Here is a 24126-nt window from a genome sequence, read left to right as displayed (position 1 = left end):
TTTTATTACAAGTGGTATTTTACACTACTCTTCACTAAAGGGACATAAAAAGGTTTGAACTTAGAACGCAGTGGATTTAAGAGGAAGCTCCTAACCAAGTTGGAAATGATAATGTGGAAAATCTATATACAGATGGTGGGTACCTATCTGAATTTTCATCTAAGATTAGCAACATTCAGTATTATAAGCTTCTAAACATGCATTTTGATGATTAACGGCTCGTTTCGAAATGCTTTTAACATGATTGAAACCTTTTTTGGTACAAGTGCTTTTGAGTTTTGAGTTCCAAAAGCTCTTGAAGTGCATTTTGAAAGAAGCACCAATTATATGCTTATTGCAGGAAGCACTTGCATTTTTACTAAGATTGGTTCCAAAAACACTTTCATTAAAAGTGCTTTAAGTCATTTTAAAAACACTTCCTAAGACAGCTAAGTTAACGGTCTTGTGCTTCAACCACACAAGATAATACAAATTCCTTCTAAGCATTTTATGCACGCGTAAGAAAAGATCATCCCTTAAGAAAAATTTGCGAAAACATTACAGTTATTCATCTACATCAGAGATGGTTTAAACAGCATTAGGGATCTTAGAAGCTACATTATTATATGCATGGTCTATTTCCTCCTCTGTCATCTCAATTGTATCATCGCTGTCGTATCCTGCTGCACCACTGCATATGCCTTCAGTTTTCCCACTGTCCCTCTCTTGTCTTTCCACCTTTGGTTTTTTCTTTGAGGACTCATCACCTAAACCATTAAGTTCTGCCTCGTAAATTTGTTTACAGTCCACAGCCTGTTTGCAGAGATCTTCCTTGAATACTGCCGCAGAGTTACTTCCGGTGCCCTCGAGCTTTGCCAACTCTTCAACTACACGAGGAATGAAATTCCACTGCTCAGTTATTTTCCGGACATCCTGCGAAGTACAAACAAAGTCATCAAACAGAAATTGGATTCGAGGATGAAGCAACATTGTTTTGTCTAGTCACAAATGCCATCATTGAACTTGCAACTGAATAGTGGAGAGCATCAATGGGTATCTGTTGAAGAAATTAAACGATATAGTTTTGTCATTTCTTAATAAGATCAATCATCATGTAACAGGATGACCGCAAATCCTATTTCAACTAGGATGTCATCAAGTTCATGCTCTAACAAGGCTAACAAGTCAGTTTCAGGAAATGCAGAAATGCGGAATGTGAGTGTGCCCAGCTTTGAATGATCTAATGATCAAGTCAATTCCCATGGATCCCATATTTAAAGAAAAAAATGGCCCTGTTTAATGGCTTTCCCATTTTCAGTGGATTGAATCGAGCACGGCCAGAATTATGCATACACGAGCACAAGCTGTCTTTACAAAATAAATGCAGACATAGTGCGCTAAGAAAAGAAAGGTACAAGGAACTTGTGATTGGTTTTAATCAAGAAAATATAGGATATTGATCACCATTGTAAAAGTAATATATATTAGAGAGAAAATATACAAAGTATTGGTCACTCTTGTGAAATTAAAAACAATTGTTGTGCATACGGAGATCAAAATTCGTAAAATGTATACCCCATTGATTGGTTCAATATCAGATAATGTGATTCAACAGAGATGTCACTGCCTACAAATGGTGAAGGGAAACAATTTGATACGTGTTTCTGATAGGATCCAAACCCCCAAATTACATGTTCACTTTCCATGTACCTCCGACACAGGGTCTAAATTAGTTTCCTATTCCCTTTCTATTTTCACACGAGTGGGTGGAGGGGGAAGGGACTGAAGTATGCAAGAAAAAAGTTTAGCACTAGTTCAAAGGGACAAAGTGAGTTTCTGTAGGAATACCTGTTTTTGTTCAAGAAATTCTATTGCATCTTGTAAACAAGTTAAAATCCCTTCAGCTGCTATTTGCTTTATCTCATCTGGCTCTGGCTGTAAGAGGTAGAAGAACAGAATAAAGATCAGATTTATCCAGAAGATAAGGTAAGTCTCGTATACAATTGAAAGAGGAAAAGAAATTAATAAATATCCTACACCTCTCAACCACTACTCTATCAGCGGGTCGAGAGAAGACATTATTTCTAAGAGGGACATCTATAAATGACAATTGTGAGTCCGTGAAATTCAGCGGCTGTAAAAACAAACATGTGCTAACACACACACACACACACACACACAAATAGTAGAATGCCAATAACCTTTTCTTCTTGACTCTCCAGCCACGATATTGTCTTATTCAAATCATCAACTGCCCACTTCTTCACTTTAGAAGGAGAAAAGCACTCTTTAACAGTATTAGAAGCTTTTATCTGCTAAATATATACACAAGAAACCGCCATTGGTATATTAAATTTCCACTGGCATCAAAACTACTAAAAATTAAAAAGTAAAATCTGACACATTTTATCATTAAACTAGTCAAAACATACCTTTGAAGTTGCTGGGGCAGTTGGTTTCAATGGTGTTTCTCCATCTTGCTTCTTAGATTTACTAGGTCGGGATACCTTTTTGTCTGCAGACAGTCACTAGAGCATTGATTAGCTATAAATGCAACAACAATACGAATCTAAGACCAAATAGCGACCAAGTAAATTATCCTAACTAAGGTTTTGAAAAATTAAACTCAACATGAGGTATTAAAACTGTAGTAACAAATTAAAATTAAATTAAAAATAAATTAAATATTAAGACAAGAATACTTTTTGTTGTACAGAATTATCAAACCTAGCAGATATTCTTGCTCGAAAAGTTAGAATTCCACTAAACATTCTTACACCTTGGCTGTTTTGATGGGAAACACTGCTTTTACGCCAGGGTTTTCCAGCATTCATAAGGTAACTTTCAATATCGACAAGCTTCTTCTGGGCGTAACATTCTGATATCCAATCCTAATATGAACAAAATAGACACCTTTAAATAACTACAAAGTATAAATTATCATTCAGAAAACAATTGCGGAAGCATCAGCATTGAGTGTGATTTTTTTTTTTTTTTTTTGAAACTAGTGTCTCCGGATCTTTGACCTGACTAATCGCTAGGCCCCCCCGCCTGACCCCATAACATTTGGGAAGCAAAAAACTCTAGCAATTGCTAGGTGGGTACCTTGAGAGGTGTCGAACCCCAGACCTCTTGGTAGCAAACCAAGGGCCTGACCATTAGACTAAACACTCTTAGGTGCATTGAGTGTGATTATAGAAAACTAATTTGCTCTTATCTCGTGAAATGGGACTTGTATTTAGCATAAGAGTGCATATGACAAGCTAATGAATCTATAATAACAGAACTGAGCACGTAGTGACTTTAGTGCAGCTTGCGGAAACAAAGAAGAACCAACAAAACCAGTCAATGGCTGAAGACAAATCATCATTTCGGACAAGATATTAATACTACAGAAATAAATAATCAGTGCATCTCATATACCATAGAAGTTTTACTTTAGTTTGGCTTTATGAAATACGAAATAATCTCTTAATTTATTGTAGCCTGCCTTAAATAACAAACCATCTCAATTGACTCAAAAGAATGCATTTCTATACAGAATAAAAAATGCATACGACACACAAGTCAATAGTCTATTTTTGAAAGAAAAATTAGAAACCTTTGAAACTATAGTTCCACAATCTGCCTCAACTTGTCGAAACTTTGGGGTGTTTGGAAATGCACAAACTAAGAGAGTGCAATCTGAACTCCAGTCAGGCTGATATTCCGCTCCCATTTCCAAAGCCTGTGACCGCAAATTGCTGCGCTCAGGATTAACAAACCCAGACAGCACAAACACTACTCCTTCCTGGTCACATATGAGTTATGATATTATCCTCACATTGTCAAGTCAAAAGACAAACACAACAATGCAGCTTGATAAATCTCATTATTCCACACTATCTAGTACCATGAGTTTGGAAAAGTTTGCAGTTCCGGAACTGGATGCAGAAGATTTCTTGATGTCCTTAGAAGGCGTACCCCCGCGCCCCCTGGCTACCCTTGGCTTTCCTTCCTCATTGCTTTCTTCACCTTCAGCAGCCCCAGTTAATTTCTTTCCAGGGGACTCACTCTCATTGTCTCTTGAACTAATCCACGAAGGAAGGCTTCGCTTCCCGGCTTATCAGAACCATTACCCTGGCTCAGCTTTCGAATGAGACATTTTTACAAGCAATTTAAACCCCAAATTGCTTCCAATCAACAGCTATACAAAATTTACAGCAACCCAGTTAGGCTAATGGAAAAACATCACAGTTTCCACAAGCTCCACCGTGATAAATACACACACACACACACACACACCTACAATTGGTAACATGTTCAAGTGATATTTATACAATCACAGGCCAAGAAATATAATTCAAAAAATTAAAATAACAATTAAGTATAAAAGTTACAATCTTGACAGTTCATGCAGTAAGAGACAGCATCAAATAAATTAGAATTCCCAAATCAAATCAAAATACAGAGAGAGAGGAAATTGGGGGAAAGTAAAAACCCTAGTTGCAGGAAGAGAGTAATTGGAGAACCGTTGGCTTCTCTTTCACCTGGGGGCCCTGCAATTGCTTCCAATTCCGTACAGAAATTGGGTTTTGCTTCGATTTTCCTCAGCTGCTTTCTCCTGCCAACGAGGAGTGGCGTGGCCGAGTGCGAGTGGTGGGCTCTGAGGAGCGCACGGTACAAAACGCATAACTTGAAGGGCACATCTGCAAAATAATAAAGTACAAGAGTTAGAAAAAAGTTCACTGTCCTCTTTTTCGCTGTCCCCTCCTGTACCATGCTACCGTGGTGACACGTTTCACACTCAAAACGTTTCTATTACGTTAGGACAGGTGTCATCAATGGAAGCAATTGATACGGAGGAGACAGATAAAAGCGGGACACGAGATTTGTACCTCCGATGCAACTCCCGCTCAAGTTCCAAAACGATGTCAGTCTCTCAAAATTTCAAAACTCAAATCCTCCTCGCCTCTTCCGTCTCGCAGACCCCGCGAGAACGACACAGACGGTAAATCGCCTCCGTCATCGTCCTCATCTCGCCTCCGTCGTCTACCCTCCTCCTCTCTCCTCCTCTCTGGAATCGATCCATCTTTTCGAAGAGGATAAACAGATCTGAAATGGTGTTTAGGTACGCAACTTCTTTGCCGTTTTGTTTTCTATTTTTGATTAAGTTTTTTTTTTTTTTTTCCCATTTCTGAAATCAATTCTTGCTATTTCTTCTGGGTATTTGCTGTAATTTGTGTTCACTTAGTATTAGAAGTGAAATAAATTGTTAATTTCGACCACAATTACAAGGGTTAAGGGTTTCTGAGAGCTCGGGTTTAAGGATTTGGTAAATTGTTAATTAAGAACTTTGTAGCATTTAGCTGCTTAGTTTGTTTAAAGTTAATTTGTAGTGGAGTGTTATGGTTTTGATTATTGCTGGTGTAGCAATATACCATTTAATTAAATTACCCAAAACAAGCCCTAAACCCTGTATTTTGTCTCTTCATCTCTCATAGGGCTCTCCCTTCGGAAATTTGAATTGTGAGAGAGAAAAGATGAACGACGCTTGGAACTCCGATCCAGTAGATCCGCTGCAGGGTTTCACAGGCCTCGCTCTCTTCCACCAGAGCTGCAAGGCTATTCCAGACAGTTCAACTTCCATTCCATTTGATTTCGACCGCGACCTCCAAGCCATCCATTCCCAATTCAACTCCACGGTACTTGCTAACACTACTCCACTCTCCAAAATATAGATTTGAGTTAAGTTTTTATTTTGGGTGAAAAGTTTTCAGTTGAATTATATTTTTGCTTACTGTGAGTTTATTACTTTATATCGGGTAAATATTGTTTTCTTTAATTTTCTGAAATTTTGTTGCAATTTTTATTTTATTTATTTATTTATTTATTTTTAAATTTATGACCCAGAAAGTATAGGATTAGTAATTTCATTTTTGTTTGGAATCTTGTATATTCTTTTTGTTATCTAGTTGGTTGAACTCAGTTTGACTATTTTGATGTGGGTGCTTAATTGAAGCCTATATTTCTGTTGGTTGCTGAGAAAACTAATGGAAAACGTATAAATATACTTTTGGCACTTTGTTTTGAATTGGAATTTGTAGAAGCTGAAAATCTGACAGGAGTTTGATTTTCTTTTCAGAGTTTTTGGGATACCTTGGAAAGCTCATAATATTATTTATGTTATTTTATGATTGTTTTTGTTAAAATTCAACAAGCATACTGAGAACCAATTAATTTTTATTACTGAACTTATAGCTTAGTATAATGCAAAACTGGTTCTTTAAGTATGTTCTCAATGAAATTTTTTGTGTTCAAGTTTCGTCTCAAATGAGGTCTTTCTGTATCTGATCTCTTGCACAATGGAATTCTATCAGTGGGTGGAAAGCATTCATAGTTAATTCTTTCTGGTGCTTTTTCAGGCCTCACAAGTTAAACTTGTAGATCAGGTAAAAAACATTTTAAGTGATACTTCAAAATCTCTGAAGTCTGGTAATCCACAAGCAACAAAACAGAAAAGTGAAGGTTTTCCTGAAAAGGCTAGGTAAAGTATATGGCTGGTGCTTTCATTTCCTTAAGTACTTTTTACAGATATAGGTTGATATTTTATTATACTCATTTTGCAGTCAACCTAACATGAGTTTGCTACCAGTCTTTTGATATCAATGGGCTTGAGAGTAAGTTGCACTCCCTCTGTGGTCCTGAATTTATACTACAAACCCTTGTGCAACTGTAAATTTTAATGCTTTCTGATTGGTGCACAGATGCTAGAAAAGCAAAAGAGAATTTTAGGGGTGGTGCTGCGTTGGATGCAGATCAGCAAGCTTTCCATATCCGACTCAAGTTGATGGTACTTAGTCACACAATCTCCATCTCATTTTTTTTTTTAATTTTTTAATCTCCATCTCATTTTTGACCCACTTACTTATTCTACTATATCAAATAAAAATTTTAAAATTACTTTTATTTCTGCTTAGTCTCAGTTTATCTAAGGTAAATACTGTTTTTCTTAACATGCTACCTTTTCCAGTGTACTTATTCCTTAAATTTATAACTGGGAAAACGAATGACAAGTAGATAAAAGCATATTAATATGGGTTTTTTGACAATTTGTTTGAACCTTGTAATTGGGTAGTATGAAAATTGGAGTGGGTTGAATTTTTTCCCTTTCAAAGTTTTGGCATTTTTAATCTTCGGAAAGCCCCCAGAATACTATTTATTTATTTATCTTTTTATTTATGATTAGGTTTGCTAAGTTTTAAAAAGTGAATTTATACCTTATCATCTTGCATACAGTGGGGGACCGACTCTATAAGTACGTCCTCATTATAGGGTTAATTTTTGTCTCCAATAAAACTTTTTATATTTAATCATTGTTATACATGCAATGCAATCATATGTACTACTGCAATTTAATCACAAAAGCAATAAAAGTTAATTCTTACGGCACTTTTTTCAGGCCTCACAACATAGTCCAAGTAAACTTAAAGATGAAGGGGAAAACATTGTAAGTGGTACATCAGAAATTCTGGAGCCTGGTAATCGACAAGCATTGAAACAGAAAAGTAAAGTTGTTACTGAAAAGGGTGCGGAAAGTCCCCGACAGAGAAGACCAGCCTTGGGTCTTAAACGTGCTCGGTTTTCTATGAAGCCTGATTCCAGGTAATGCTAATGGTTGGTGCTTCATTTTATTAAAAAGTACTTTTACTCTTTTACATATAGAGGTTGACGTTTGTTACACTGCAGTCAACCTGATACGAGTTTGCTACCACCTTTTGATGCCCAAAAATATACAGACCCAGAGGAATTGTTCAAGGAACTTGAAAAATATGAGAGTAAGTTGCACCCCACTTGTATTTCGTAATCTTTGCAAATCCTAGTCCAACTGTAAATTTTACTGCTTTCTGATTCGTACACAGATGCTAAAAAGGAATTGGAGAAACTGAAGGGTGGTGCTATGTTGGATGCATACAAGCACAATCCATCCCCAATTAAACGAACCCGTCGACCATCGATTCTAAGGTAGTAATAAATTTTATTTAATGGCCATAAAATAAATATTTTCGTCTATATGTTCTTTATGCCTGCATTGGTATGTAGCATGCTTTTTCTTTTTGTGATTAGGACATCATTGTTTTTTATAATGCAGAAAGCGGGCTAAGCACAAGCATTCCTATCCGCTGATGGATTTCGAAAGTAGTGAGAATGGTAGTCCACTGAATCATAGCACACGAATAGAACCTAACAAAAATGTTGCACAGGAGGAGATGGAGTTAGCTGGTAAGAAAATCCTGTTAAAAAGGTCATTAGTATCTACTGTAAATCACGATCTTTGCGAAGGATGCATATATATTTTTTCACTTCCCATCCCCTTATTATTCATTCCTAGGGGCATGATAACTCTGACCATTACAGGTTCATTAGCTGAGGAAGTGAACGATAGAAATTTTGATGAACTGCTGTCTCTAAATACTGAATGTCTAGAAGGTGATGGGGCGGTTACTCATGTACAGAAGTGTTTGAGGATGCAATCAATTGAACCAGAGAAATCTGACCTCCCAGAATTCCAAAGTATCCCTAAGGGTGACTGTTTGACAGACATAGATAATTTGTTAAAAGGGTTAATCAGTTCAACAGGTGTGAAGCATAGAAAGCGGCCAGAAGGCTCTATTCGTTTTGCATCTCCAACACCACCAAAAAGCCCCTTTGCTTCAATTCTGGATTTGCATAAGAGAATTTTACATTCAAGTCCATCAAGCGATCCATTTTCAGCTCTTGATATTGATCGGTTGCCAGAGACAAATCCTTCATCAGTTGAGAACTGCAACAAGCAATCTGAGCTGGTTGACATGAGAGAGCAGATTACCGTTTCTAATACGTTGAAGTCACCTTTCATTGAACCAAATGACAATATTGAAGTTGCTGTGATAGGTGGTACATCTGATGTGGATATTGAAGAATTGAGTTATGCATTGAAAAGATCTGTGAGTGAAGATTCAAGTAAACATGATGTGAGAATTGATGTTGGCTCAAGTGGATCTCATGTTGACCTTGAGGAAAACATTGGAGGGAGTAACATGCATAACAGGGTTATAAATGACACATCACATAGCCCTGGTACCGATACGGATGCTTGGGACAATGGGGACAATGGAGATAATGATGGGGATGAGGTCTGTCTACCTTTTGGCTTTTTCCATTTTTTGTTTATGGAATTGTAAACCATTTCTGATTTTGTGATGTATTGTGACAAGATACAGGTTGAAAATGAACATGAGGAAGCAGTGGCTAGTGCGGAGCCTGAACTTAATGTGGCAGATTCAACTTTGGGAAAGGCGGGCAGCACTCTGAATGACAATGTGCACCCTGATGCTGATACAGATAATAGGGACAATGTGACTAATGATGGGGACCAGGTCTGTTTACCCTTTTGGCTTGTTTATATTTATTTTTGAGCTGTAAACATTTGCTGATTTTGCGATGTTTTATGACAAGATCCAGGTGGAAGACAAACATGAGGAAACATTGGCTAGCGAGGAGCCTGAACTTAACGTGGCAGACTCAACTTTGGAGAGTACGAGCAGCGCTCTGAATGAAAATATACAGATCAAAGCAAACTCACGCCCACAGATAAAACGGAAGAGTAGAGAAGTCTCTAGAAGGAAAAGTCTAGCAGGTGTGTACTCGTGCATATGTGCCAACATACTAATATCCACTGCTGCTGCTGCTTCTTTACTGCTATTGTTAATATTCATTTTCTGTTTGAATATCAACTTCTTAGGGGCTGGTACAACGTGGCAATCTGGTGTAAGGCGAAGCACGAGGATCAAGACAAGACCTTTGGAGTATTGGAAAGGGGAGCGGCTGTTATATGGACGTATACACGACAGTGAGTATTTTGTTTTCAGTGTCAAAATGCTCTTTGTTTTCATTTTTATAATTACTAGCTCTCTCTCGTGTATCTGATTGCCGTTTCACTTTCTATTACACATAAGAAATCCACGAGCAAAACAAGTTAATCATAATCATACTGGATATTGCAGGTTTGGTAACAGTAATTGGGATTAAGTACGCCTCTCCAGAAAAGGATAATGGAAGAGGTCCTCTGAAGGTGAAGTCATTCGTCTCTGATGAATACAAAGAGCTTGTCGAGCTGGCAGCTTTGCATTGACATGGCTGATCACTTAAGAATACAAGATTTGAGATATGTATTGGCGATTCTTATTCGTTCCTTCCCTGCAAACATTTTTTCGTTTAAGGAAAGTATTTGTCGAAGCGGATGCCCTGTCTTATGAGTAAACTGGAACCACTGCTGCCTTTGTACAACCTTACTCTCCATGATGATCAACCTATGAAGAGTGATACTCGTCACCCTTTTTATCTTCAAATGCCTTTTGTTTCTGACTTTTATGGGGTTTTCGTAACGCGTATAGAAGGGTAATTTGGTAATTTTGTCGGTGCCGACGAAATTGCTTACATTTCGTCTTGCCTCTAAATTGGAGCTGCTAGTGCTAACAAAAATGGTTGCAAAGGTTTTGATATTTTGTGGCGGGACATGATATGATCAACCACGCAGTTTAGGAAAGGTGATCTAACTTGTATAGCTTAATGCATGTTTAATGAACCTTGGACATTCAGTCTGGACCGTGGTTTCAATGCTTAATTTTAATGGCGTCATAAAAAAGAAAAGTCTCGTTTGGTTTTAAATTATATAACTCATTATATTTAGAGCGTGCTGAAAGAGTAAATAAAGAGATTTTGTCCATTATCAAAATGGAAAATTAATTGTCCCTCACAAAATCGTATGATTGGACGGGATAAGTTTCTTTTATGCTTATTCCAATTTAATCCCCATAAAAAGGAAAATCATTCACAAGAATCACTATTATCTTCACGAACTTGCTAAATTATATGAGTTGTATAGTCGAGTTCAATCATAAGAGTGTATAGAAGAGTCTTTTTAGGGGACCAAGTCCCGGGCCATGTAGTCATTCTCCTATTTTAGACTGCTTTTTAGGAAGTAATAACATCGCTAACTCATAAGCAGTTTCTAAAAAGCACTCTAAAAATAGAATAATGACTATTTATAAGTACAATATGATTTTCTAAAATAATACCATTACTAAATCATAAGTACTTCCTACAAAACACTCTAAAATAGTAGAATGACTACCTAGCACTTAGTACCATTCGACGATTAAATATGTCATTAGATGCCTATATGACTGTCAGATGATGATAATATTAAGAGAAATTTTATTTAAATTTATATAACATTTTTCTATACCTAACTTACTCTCTACACCCATATTATTTTTAATTCAAGAATTAATCTCTTTCAACACAATTTTTTTACTTAAACTGCCCTCACAAAGCCAATTCAAAATGTAAATTTATCTTTACACCCATTTAGAAAATAAAAACCCAAATTGAATAATTTGGTGAAGTTTCTGCTTGTTTATGGGAATGAAGGCTTTATGGAGTTCGACTTATGTGGACAAGTTGAATAATTTGGTGAAATTTCTACTTGTTTACGAATCTTCCATATACTAATAATAATTTCTCTTTTTGGTTTCCCCTTTGGATTGTATGGCTTGAACTTGACGAACACTTCTATTTGTTGAGAAGACTAGATGTGTGGTGGTAATGGCCAAAAAGTTGAAACAAACTTCAAATCAATTAAAAATATATCCAGAAAAAATATTAGGGTTTTTTTTGGTCGGAAATGAAAGAATATTAGGTTAAAAATGGAAAATTCTTCGACCTCCATCCTCATCTACTACTCAATGCCGTTGCAACTCCTCTATATACTTCTCCACATCTAATTAAAAAAAAAAAAAACAAGAAAGTAGGAAGAAGAAATAATAAGATTTCCTTCATAATGTTTGGGAGGGGAGGCTTTGCCACCATATACACTGCAAAACCCAAAAATCCATCTTCTCAACTCTAAAAAAAATTGAAATCAATTGAATTTTTTTTTGCATAAATTGATTGATATCTTAGTTGGAGGATTCAAAACTTCAAAATTACCCTCCATCGATAAAAGAAAAGTTTGTTTTTCTCTATGAGAGCTCTTAGAGTTTTAGCCGAAATGAAGCAGGATAAAATTAAATAGTGTAATGGTTTGGTTTAATTATTGAGAGTGATTTTATTGATAAATTTTAGTTTTATTATTAATCTTATCTTGTACTTGATGGTAATCATTGGAATGGGGTAAAAAAGATAATTTAAATTTTAGGAAGATATTACAGAGTTTGAAAAAAATTTCTCTATACTAAGTACTTATAAGTATTGTAATCCAATCTATAAATTTGCTTTTAACTAATTCTATCAAGCACTACCAAATGCGTTCTTGTGATGTAATAGCGCTTTTAACCATTCTAGCTCGAAGATATTTTGTACTGTTCATCTAAAGGCCCAAAAATACGGTTATCCAGAAGCACTATTTACCTAAATTTGTTCTAACGTTGCGAATTTTGTTCTAGAGAGGTCTGAATTCCGGAAAAAGAATGTCATATGGAAGATTAAGCTTCCATTTCACAAGTCAAGACTCAGTTTTCTGCTTTGTTGGGGTTGAATTTGGTTCTAGAGCTCTCCATTTCGGAAACAAAAGGTCATATTGGAAGATTAAGTCAAAAGTCAGCTTTTTGCAACTTTTCTTTGTCCGGGTTTAATGCTGCATTAGCTATGTGCTTACGCCACTCTTCATATTATATTAATCAAATTCCAACGAGCGATTACCGTTGTTGACATTAGCAATATGTTTTGAAGGGTAATGCTAAGGAGATTAAATTTTTAACCAGATGACAAACCAAATGTTCTATCACCAATAAGAAACAAGCAGATTAGCTGACACTTAATTAATATTCCAATCATCTGCAACCACATCATTTAATTTATAAAATTTGATATCCCTAGCATTACCTTGTTTTGAAATACACATTTTATACTTTTTATTGGACGGAAGGTTCTTTAATTGACAAATTTCAAAGTTTAGTAAATATGATCGCAAATCTATATTATCTCTGTTGTACTAGAATTCACATTTCGTCTCTCGAAAATGTAAAACAAAATACAAATTTAGTTTTTTGTATCAAATTTGCATATCTCCAATAAAGATGCTCTTATTGATATGTTCTACGAACTAATATTTGTTCTTTTGATTGAAGGGCAAACTTGCATACATGTTTGAAGTGGCTGTAATTTTTCTCCTCTCAAAGTTGAGTAAAATTTGAAGACGTGGATGCAGCAACATTGTTTGGAGCAGATTTATTCCCTAGTTCGAATCACCCTTTTTGTATTTTGAATTTATTTGAAGCATAACATCGCTTGTATTATGAAGAGGTCCTAATTAGTTGAAATTCCTCCCCCACCCTTGATCAAAACCAAAAGAAAAAAAAAGAAAAAAAGAAAGGCCTTCCCTCGTGCATTTTGACCAAATGATCTTTCTCCTTTGACATTTGAAATTAAATTTGGGGTCTTGAATTGCTAAAATAAGATATACGTAAGAGGTGACCTGTCTTGCTTCACAAAAACCAATCTTATGTAGTAGATTCACACACTCTGGAAAACTTTGCTATTTTTTCGGCTTTTTAGCCAAAATGCTTTGTGATTATGTCGTAATCCTTCATTTTGATTTCTGAGATTTAAAATTGATAGATGTAGTTATTGAATTTGTTCAACGTCAATTATTTTTGTCATTCCGTAAAAAATGTATGTTAAATTGAATATATTTTTGTCAAATCAATCCCGCCACTTACTTTTTCACCATACTCTCTCATTTCCCTCCAACAAAAACTGCTATGCTGTTGATTTTGGCGCTAGAATCAAATCTTCAGCCATTAAAACAATTTGGCACCAAATTCAAGTAAATCATCACAAATGGTCTTTGAAAGAAAGAAAAAAAAATGATGAAAAACAAGTGGAGGGGTTAATTTCACAAAATACTCTAAATTTAATAGAGATATTTTCACGAAATAACCAAAATGATTGACCATAAATTCAATGACCACTTCTATCGTTTTTAAAGCTTAGGGACTAAAGTGAAGAGTTATGCCAATCTCAAGAACTATTTTAGTTAAAAAGCCATACATTTATTTTATTATGTGAGTCTATATGTACCGTTGGTATATATATTATTATTATAATTAATGTCGTCATCATTATTATAATTGTTATTATTATTGAGCAGAAACAATGTGTTCTTTGAATTGCAGCAGCTGCCCACCGAAAGTTAATAAACAAGGGACAGTTAAACCTGGACATGAAATTGATCTCCTCTCCTCTCATATACACTTTAAATATTTGTCAATCCGCACAAAAAAATACAACAATTAATTAACAATTATTCACGCTAAAAGTTCAGTTAAACAACATAAATTAACAACTAAATAGTGTGAATACATGAGTCCGGAGAGATTATAATGGTCTCCCAAACGTACTAATCCATTTTTTGTGTGATCCCAATTCCATATTTTTTTTCCTAATAAGTACATGTTTATGGAAGATTACTTTGTGCATTATCACTATTGACAAAATGTCTAGACAGTTTTTATCTCAAGTGCCGGTCCAGTTTGATTTCTCTATGCCAATATTACTTGTAAAATGTAGTGGATCAATCAAAACTAACTTTTGCTATTGATTTTATTGTCGTTATGTAATTATTGTTCGAAATATAGTGTTAAAATTGCATCAGTGATTAATATATTGTATAAATATATATAATTGTCGGCATCAAGCCTTCAATTGTTTGATGTGATCGTAAAACCAACATGCATGATTGAATCGTGAGAGGTAACCATTAGACAACTAAATGAATTAAATTTGATTGTAGATGGGGTGTAGACTAAGCCTTATAATAGGCTATCGATAATGTAGTTCGAATTAACCTTTGATGATAATCGAATTTAAAACTTCATTAAGAATACCACTAAACCGTAGTACTAAGTGACATATGAATTGTTATAGTGCTCATTGCTGATCAAGTAATAAGGTAATATGGCGCTAATAAGTATAAGTTAATAAAACATTAAACTGGGATTTCACAATATTTAATGATCTAAATCAATGACATTTTAGGTCATCATTAAAATATTAATCTTATAAAAATTCCCTTCAAATTATCTGCCTGTAACCAAACAAATGAACAAATACAACGTTGTCCATAAACAAAGACATGTTGATGGCAATCATATTAAATGGCTAAACAATTTCAGTTTGGGTGAGCTAGTAAGGATTTTATTTGGATGAAAATATAAAACACAAAATTATGAATTAAGTCCAAAGCGATAGCTACTGTAATATTAACTTATTAATCAGTTAATGCTTGGATAATAATATATACTATATGGATCATGATGAATGGACCATGCAATCAATGAGGTGAACAATGTAGAGACAAACATTACGTGTTATCTACTGAGATGAGCACTACACATACAACATATTATCTAATATTTATACAGACACACAAAGATGTAGAGACACACAGTGTAATCTGAGGACTTTATCTTAACGAGTTTGTCGCGCTACGGTGTTTAGGCCACAAATACATAGCCATGTGAAGGGAATTTATACGCATATCCCTTATATGAATGATCCTGGATAGACGATAGTAAACTTGTAAACTTTTTTTTAAGGCAATAATATTTCTTTAATCAAATAAAACGAAGAACATCATTCACGAGAAATAAAATTTCATGGTTACAAATGTTGTTAGTGCGAAAAATTGGTAATTTTTAACAAAATGCACGTGTCTGTATTTTTCTTAGACTAGTATTGATTTTCATATGTAATTGTTGAGTCTAAATACCTCCGGATTTTGATCTCAAGAACGTCAAGCAAAACCAGAGACATTGCTTCAGGTAAGTTTGTCATGTGCATGCATATATACTAGGTCGATTATTAGTTGAAGGTTAAATGTTGATTAACTAATGTTGTTAAATACAATGGGCTGTAGCATTTAAATTGGTAATTGTAGTGTGTTTATTTGATAAAGCTTTATTGATTAGGTTAGTTCAACCCATTAGTATTGTAGCCGCATGCTAGGTTAAAATAAGAGGCAACATAAATATATGAGTGCGCGCGTGCGCATTAAGGCCGCCGCATGTTTGCGTGGAGACTGAGAGCATAACATTGCAAAGAGGTTTTTTTAGAGAAAAATTAAGAAATCATTCATGGTCTACTTTGTGCTTTAATCTTAATATCAATATAAGAATGTTTCTTGTGATTCTCGTAATTGATTTATTGTGTTAAATTATTTATATCATTCATATCGCGTGATCGCGGATCTCTTATGCGTTTGAGAAGTATTGTGCAAAGTTTGTGTTGGAGTAATCGACAACCGTGACCAGTTTTGTGGACTTTCATGTGGAGAAAGCAAGTTGCATACTCAAGTAGCAAGGCTGCGGAGGATGAAACTGCCTTCTAGTACATGTCTAGTAAGATCTAGTTTACGTCATGTCCATTTTGTATTTGTTTGACTTATAGTGGATTGTTTTCTGCCTAGCAAAGTGCTAGAAGATTTTCATAGTAGTGGGTTTTACCTCATTAAATCCTACATGGGTGTGTATTGTGTGTTGCCAATTGATTTTATATTTCGTTGCTGCTAATAGGATTGCAAGTCTGTTTCAATCCTATGCTTTGATATAAACGAACATGTGAACCGTTCTAGTACTTTCAAATGCAACAAAAAGACATCCTTTTTTTTTTTTTTTTTCTGAAATGAATATTACTACAGTTTTCTTAAACAAACAAGAAAATGCAACAGAAATACTATACAAAATCTACCCACATAACCATATCCAACCAATTGGAAAGATAACGCTCCCTAGGACAAAACCTTGCATAATTTTTTGATAACTTGCAAAAGATGTCACTCCTTCACTAAACTTGTAACATGATAGTCTCTCTTGTACGTACAAGCAAGACCGAAATGATACTATTTTATTTTCAAGATAGTCTCACATCTAGTTATATTGACATATTGTTAGCCTTCACACTTTTTTTTTAAACAAACGATATTATCTACACCAAGAGAAAGCAGACACATATTTAATTTCAAAACAAAATGCTATATGAAAACCACATATCCAATTGCAAAACAAAATGCTTTGTAAACCCACTACCGTTTCTCCTATAAAAAAACTTTATAAACCAAAAATGCACATTGTTTTGCGGCCAAATAACGGCATCTGTATGGAACGGAAGCTCATTGTTTCCAAAACTTCCATATATATGATTCCTTGTACACACGGTCTTGTAATCAAATAATGACATCCTACCTAGAATCGGAAAGTAAAATCCATCACAATTTGCAGAGGTTTCATAATTTTTTATGAAGTTTCTTGTTGCTGCCGAAAGGAAATTGAGATTTTACGTTAAAATTAATTACTAATAGAGAGTAGCTCTATTCTTTATAAAGACAGACAACGCACGATAAGTTTTTGATATGCTGGACATCAGCCAAAAGTTGAGGTTATAAACACACGTTCTTAACTCATATTAGCTCTCACATATTAGGTGACTTGAAAAACGTATATTCATTAAGCTTCACACATGAGTAAAACTGCTATAATACTAAACTAAATGCTGTAGGACAAGATGGGGGTCGATTAAAGTGGATAAAGTTAAAGAAAATGAAATGGTCGAGCATTGGCAAGAGATGACGCATGAAAGGAAATTCATGTTCAAGCATAAAGTATTTTGTGATAAAATAAGGAAAGGCTTATTGTTGGAAAATTCAAGTTGCTTGAATAGTTTTGCGAAAGTTTGAGTTTTGGGTAATTTTATTTTTCCTTCTCCCATACGGATTAGGCTTCCATTTCTCCAATTTTTTTTATTTTTATATTTCCTTCATTCACTTGATTTCCAATTACCGCTAGATTAGGGTTTGATACCTATACAAGGCTCATCTTGGAGTTGTTATTCAGATTCTTCACATTATTATCAATTGAACTTTAAAGGTTTTCTATATATTTTTTTAATTCCGAGATACTAATGGATTTCAATTTATTCTATCCAATTTGATGCTTGTCTATCGACTCAATCCTTCCATCTTATTTGTTGACGCGTCATTAAAATTTGATGTTATAAACACACACAAAATCTCTCAATCATTCTAGCGTAAAACAACACTTCGATGCTAACAGCACTAATTTGTAAACGCCGGCCCTGACGTACGGGAATGGCTTGAAAAATTGTCCTGGTTTGAACCTAATCCAAAGGTGTCCTGAATATTCTGATGCTATTTTTGCACAGAAGCGAGACCGAATGATGAACTAACATGTTGACTCTTAACAAACTTTCCTTTTTTTTTTTTTTTTTTTTAATACTTTTAAGCCGCAACAAGTTGCAATGCTTTCGTTTGACTTCAATTTGGTGAAATTACAAGTATTAATATGATTGCATGCACAAGCATACTTTGCTGGCCGATCATAAACAATCTAGCATCTACTCTGCCAGTAATGATTGAGTAAGTTATGTCGGTTCTAATTAAAATATAACCGACATTGCTTTCCTAGTCATATCCTCACCATGTGTTTATGTTCTTAAGTTAGTACACATATGGGAATCATGAGAACGACTATGAAATTCACATGTTCTTTAATCATTCAATAACATTTTCGTAGCTGATTATTATTATTATATATTATTATTATTATTATTATTTTTAATACTCATCTAATAACATTTTCGTGGCTGATTATTATTATTATTATTTTTAATACGTTTTTGCATCAATCTACACCAAGAGGAGGGAGGAGAGTTTGAATCCGGGATGCAGTGAGTTGAGTAGAAAAGCTTTAACCACCAAGGTAATCCGCTACTTGCACACCTTATTGTCATTATGGTTGGAATGGACCTTGTGAAATACTAATGGTAAAGATGTGTTAAGCGGTTGTTCAGTAATCATTTCATTTTTCATTTTTAATTTTACCTTTTGTGCTTGAAATATTGGAAATATATATAAAAAAAAAAGGAGGGCTAAAGAAGGGCGGTAGAATAAGCGGAAATAGATGAAAGAAGAATAAATGAAAATAATTAAAATAAATTTTGGTTTTTAGTTTTTATAATCTTCTTACATTTCATTCTACTTATCTTCGAACCGAAAAAACTTAAAATAAAAACGAACAATTACCAACCGGCACTAAGCTCATACCGATTCGACTTGTCTTGATTCTTCTTCTCAGCAGACTCCTCTTTCATGGCTTTGCTCTTGACAAACTTCCAGTAATGACCCTAATTGAGTAGCTCATCGATTTGATCTTGAGAGTGCGACAACTTAGGTGCTGTCACCAGCGCACTGGTGGAAGGAGTAGTATTCATTTGGCTTTTCTGGGCCAAATGGTCAGAAAGAGGTTTGAGCCTTTTGACGAGAGGAAGGTCGTGTATTGATTTTGCTTGGTGGAGCTTGCTTATCCTTACATCCTCTCCTGTCATTCCGACGAGGAGAGCGAAGGGGTATCTTGATCATCTCTTCTTCGGTTGGACCTTCTATCGTGATCCGGATCGAGCTCTCTTTCCGAGTTTATCTCCGAATCGATGAGGTCATCAGCGATATCAAAGCACTTCGTCAGGATGGTGTAGTCATATTTCTTCTTTTTCACCTTTTGGGAGAGAGGCGAGTGGATATAGAGTCCCTGTTTGAAGACCATTGTAGTGAGCCTGTCGTTCGACTTCTCGATCTTTACCAATTCCGCATGGAATTGCTTCAAGTAGGCTTTGAGACTCTCATTCTTAGCTTGGGCGGTCATGCTGAAATGGCCTCGTAGTGCTTGCATACATTACGATGCACATAGTAGGCTTTCACACACATTCATGTATTCCATATAATCATTATAGGGTGGCCCAGTGATCGGGGATGAACTTCAAGCTTATATTTCACATGGCACGTCTTGGTGCTGGAGAATTGTAAGATTGTGACCAGGAAAAGACTAAAATACCTCTATAAGTCTTTCTGATCTTCGAAAAGATGGACTGCCATGACGGTCCCCTTTGTAAAGAAAAAAAAATTTAATAATATATTTTTCAATAACATGCAAAATGGACTTGAATTTTCTCAAGTTTGATATTGTTTGGCAATTTTCCCTTCCACATGGCATCACATGCATGTACTTCCAAAATTTGTCAATGAATACAAGAAAACCTGCAAGTTACGTTGAAGAAGATACCGACTGCGGCACCCCAATTTCCTAATCCACAATGTTTTTCCATTTTTATAATCTAATTAAATGTTGCGTGGTGACAATTGTTAGATGATGACAAATTAATTAAATTAAAATATAGGAGAATATTAATGCTGGCACATAGAGTCCGTTAATGGGAATGTGAAAATTGACAATATCAAAGGCCTTATTAAATTGTCCAAATCGACCAAACCTTTCTGTCTAGAATTTATGTTTATATATATAAATACAATAAAACCGGTAGGAGGAAACATTAAACACTAAACCAGGACCCTCCCTTCTTCACAACAATCAAACACTATAAAAATTCCCTTCCAAGCAGTCCCAATATTTCAGGTTCAAAAAACCAGTCTCTCAGAATTTATACGTCAAATCCTCTGTTGTTTTTGCATACCAAGTTTCTGCTTTTTGTTGGTACCAAATCTTGTACCATGGCGCTGATTTCTGGCCTGCCGGATGATATAGCATATGACTGTCTAAGTCGTGTTGAATACGACCAGTTTCCGACAGTGGTATCGGTGTGTAAAGGGTGGAAGGCGGAGGTTGAGCTGCCGGTGTTTCTTCAGCATAGGAAGGTTGCTGGCCGCAGCCAAAGACTCATTGTGATGGTTCAAGCCCATGTGGTCCTCAAACCATGGTGTCTTCAAGAGTCCGGGTAGCCCGGTTTACCGGCTCACTATTTGTGAACCGGATTTGGGTAATTGGTCCGAGTTGCCTCTCCTTGCCGGTTTTGCCAATGGGCTACCCATGTTTTGCCAATTGGCAGCAGTTGGGTCCGATTTGGTGGTGATGGGTGGCTGCGACCCGCTTACGTGGACGATCTCGAAAGCTGTGTTTATCTACAACTTTGTGTCCGGAGCATGGCGGCGTGGGACTGACATGCCGGGTGATGGCAGGATATTCTTTGGGTGCGCAGCGGATTCGGAGCGGATGGTGTATGTTGCCGGCGGACATGACAACGAGAAGAATGCGTTGAGATCATCAATGGCGTATGACGTGGCAAAAGACGAGTGGATTCCGTTGCCTGATATGGCAAGAGAGCGTGACGAATGTAAGGCGATTTTCCAGGGTGGCAAGCTCCACGTCATCGGCGGATATTGCACTGAAATGCAAGGACGTTTCGAGAGGAGCACCGAGACATTCAACATTTCCACGTGGCTGTGGAATCAAGTACAAGAGGGCTTCTTACAAGTCGCCACTTGTCCACGGACATGTGTGGACGGTGACGATGAGACAATGTACATGTGTCGTGGCGACGATGTGGTACAGCAAAAACACGACACGTGGAAATTCGTGGCCAAGTTGCCTGCTCAGGTGCGCAATCCCGATTGCGTGACAGCGTGGCAGGGTAAAGTATTAGTGATAGGGAGTGCTGGGTTCGGTGAGCCCCACATGGCTTACGTACTGCATTTGGAAGATTACACGTGGACAAAACTAGAGACACCTCACAAGTACTCGGGCCATGTTCAATCAAGTTGTTATTTGGAGGTATGAGTCTAAGCTAGAAGTCTAGTTACTTGTCCTCTGAATTTGTAAAAATGAGTGTCTGTCAAGTTCCTTTTGTATTTGTATGACTTATAGAGGAATGTGCTTTGCTTGATAAGCGATATCAAACTCGATATTTATTAAAATCGTATATAATATTCTTTCGTACAAATAAAAAAAAAATTATTAAATCGTAATACTAAGTTGAAAAGTTTTAAATATCTTATTGGCACCAAATACAAATGATGGCGATTATTAATCCAACAGGAACAAATTTGGATGTTGGAAGAACGATGACAGGACAACAGGAACAAATTTGGGTGGGGTTTACTTTATTTTAATTTTGCTTTGTTGTTAAATTGATTTTTTAACTATTTTTATTTGCCACGTCATAAAAAATATGTGCCTTATATTTGCCACATCACTATTTTAACTGTTGTATGAAATTGAAATGAAATAGTAGTAAATGTAAGAGATTGAAATGTTTTAAAGATATTGTAAGAAATTGTAATAGACTCCAAAACTAAGGGGGTAAAATGTAATTTACCCTAATTTTAAAGAAATTTTTTTGTTGGTTAATTTGCTATAGAAACTCACATATGGCTGCTCCCCAAAACTGATGAGGTTGTATAATCCCATTATACCTAAACAAAATAAGCCAACTTCAAATCCAAGGTATGAAGAAAAGGCATGGAAAGGATGAGATCCGAAGCTCAGTAATTATTTGTGGTCAAAGGTGGAGGCGAAGATCAGAACCATCCCATATCTGATGTAAATCGGAAAAGGTCCACAAATCAGAGGGAAGACAAATCAACAACTAAAATACAACTAGCGGCATAAAGTATCACAATTGGTCGTGAAATTAGGATCCCTCATCATTTTGGTTTTGGAAATTGAAGATCGATCAAATATCGTCTTCGAAATTGACAACTGCAACTACCCAATTGTCGAATTCCTTCCGATTAATCTCTTGTCATTTGAAAATTAAAAAAAATAGCGCCTAAACCTATTTAGGCATCCGTCTAGACTGTTTAAACCGTCCAAACCCGCCTAAGTACTCACTTAGGTTGCGACTCTTACTTAGAAATAAAATAGATAACTTTCATTTTGTTTTTTGTAAAAGACTTATTGAATACTTAGATGAAAACATATCATAAGCCCCATGTTTTCATTATGTTTTAATACTTTATAATCTATATGTCATTTTATTCTATAGTTTATGTATCCTAATGAAATTATATATTTTTTAAGAATAAGCAGACACTTATTTATACGATATATATATATAAATTTACTTAAATCCGCCTAGTCTGTCTAGGCTCTCGCCTAGCCGCTTAGGCGCTAGGCCCCAGCCCGTCGCCCGACTAGTGCTTAGCTTCTTTTAAAACCTTGGATGAGTCTGAACCCTAATTTTTTTACTTAGTTCACGTGTTTTCATTTTCTTTAAATATAACAAGATTATTTAACATCATTAGTTTTGCTATCGTTAGATTAATCCAAGAGCTCATGTAAAAGAAGTCCTCATAATCATAGCTCCTCAAAATGAGTTATTTAATCTGCATTTTCCATTGCTTATTGCACCATAATACCACTATAATAATACAGTGGTCACAAGACAATCTTTGTCCTCGTTGGCAGAATCACAATTGAGAAGATTGTAGGAGTCGTATTAAAAGGAAAATGCTATATTTGTTTAAAGAAATCATATCTTAGCTATTGTCTCTTTGATTACACTAATCAAGTTGTATTAAAAATAGTTAAGTCAATTAAACCAAAATTGAATTTTGAAGTCAAATCATTTATATATATATAAATTTACTTAAATCCGCCTAGTCTGTTTAGGCTCTCGCCTAGCCGCTTAGGCGCTAGGCCCCAGCTCGTCGCCCGACTAGTGCTTAGCGTCTTTTAAAACCTTGGATGAGTCTGAACCCTAATTTTTTTACTTAGTTCACGTGTTTTCATTTTCTTTAAATATAACAAGATTATTTCACATCATTAGTTTTGCTATCGTTAGATTAATCCAAGAGCTCATGTAAAAGAAGTCCTCATAATCATAGCTCCTCAAAATGAGTTATTTAATCTGCATTTTCCATTGCTTATTGCACCATAATACCACTATAATAATACAGTGGTCACAAGACAATCTTTGTCCTCGTTGGCAGAATCACAATTGAGAAGATTGTAGGAGTCGTATTAAAAGGAAAATGCTATATTTGTTTAAAGAAATCATATCTTAGCTATTGTCTCTTTGATTACACTAATCAAGTTGTATTAAAAATAGTTAAGTCAATTAAACCAAAATTGAATTTTGAAGTCAAATCATTTGCAGAAAGCTATTTTATTGTCATTTGGTGGCTGCGGAACAACGTTATTTTAGTTTATTAGAATGGAACGTCAATAGAAGTAAACCCTTGCGTTGTGTTATAATTTCTTCATCTCAACCGATTTCCGCCGCAATCTCCTCCATCTCCCTTGTTAAAAGAGACCAACCCCA

The 24126-nt window shown here is 35.6% G+C and overlaps 3 protein-coding genes across 3 annotated transcripts; 2 read left to right on the top strand and 1 right to left on the bottom strand.

The window, feature by feature from the left end:
* Nucleotides 1–498: 498 nt before the first annotated feature.
* Nucleotides 499–5050, bottom strand: LOC103931288 (DNA-repair protein XRCC1). The gene is made up of 9 exons (XM_048583739.1): nt 4969–5050; nt 4491–4667; nt 3872–4080; nt 3581–3769; nt 2759–2870; nt 2412–2494; nt 2181–2294; nt 1828–1914; nt 499–912 (listed from the first exon to the last, which is right to left on the bottom strand). The coding sequence occupies exons 1-9, from the start codon at nt 5048–5050 to the stop codon at nt 568–570; spliced, it is 1398 nt and encodes a 465-aa protein (XP_048439696.1). The 3' UTR covers nt 499–567.
* LOC103931287 (centromere protein C) lies at nt 4882–10349 on the top strand. The gene is given in 15 exon segments (XM_009340721.3): nt 4882–5089; nt 5463–5663; nt 6384–6505; nt 6588–6609; nt 6611–6638; nt 6726–6811; nt 7421–7623; nt 7708–7796; nt 7881–7983; nt 8111–8241; nt 8377–9134; nt 9216–9377; nt 9457–9637; nt 9743–9850; nt 10005–10349. Coding segments are annotated over 14 exon segments (2283 nt in total). The 5' UTR covers nt 4882–5089; nt 5463–5501; the 3' UTR covers nt 10133–10349.
* A 10026-nt stretch (nt 10350–20375) lies between these two features.
* On the top strand, nt 20376–21750 carry LOC103931286 (F-box/kelch-repeat protein At1g80440). Its single transcript, XM_009340720.3, is given in 2 exon segments — nt 20376–20769; nt 20771–21750. Coding segments are annotated over 2 exon segments (1062 nt in total). The 5' UTR covers nt 20376–20578; the 3' UTR covers nt 21642–21750.
* Nucleotides 21751–24126: the final 2376 nt, after the last annotated feature.

This window comes from the organism of the source record quoted next, unplaced genomic scaffold (assembly GCF_019419815.1).
Source record: "Pyrus x bretschneideri cultivar Hongxiangsu unplaced genomic scaffold, Pyrus_bretschneideri_v1 Contig20, whole genome shotgun sequence".
Lineage (NCBI taxonomy): Eukaryota > Viridiplantae > Streptophyta > Magnoliopsida > Rosales > Rosaceae > Pyrus > Pyrus x bretschneideri.
This window is presented reverse-complemented; position numbering and strand designations above follow the sequence as displayed.

Excerpts from the sequence above, each read along its gene's own strand:
- LOC103931288 (XM_048583739.1), bottom strand. The coding sequence starts at position 5,050 with ATGGATCGATTCCAGAGAGGAGGAGAGAGGAGGAGGGTAGACGACGGA. Across the intron at positions 2,871-3,580 it reads GTGGAACTATAGTTTCAAAG|GATTGGATATCAGAATGTTA; the intron begins GTTTCTAATTTT and ends TGTTCATATTAG. Across the intron at positions 1,915-2,180 it reads TGGAGAGTCAAGAAGAAAAG|CCAGAGCCAGATGAGATAAA; the intron begins GTTATTGGCATT and ends TACCTCTTACAG.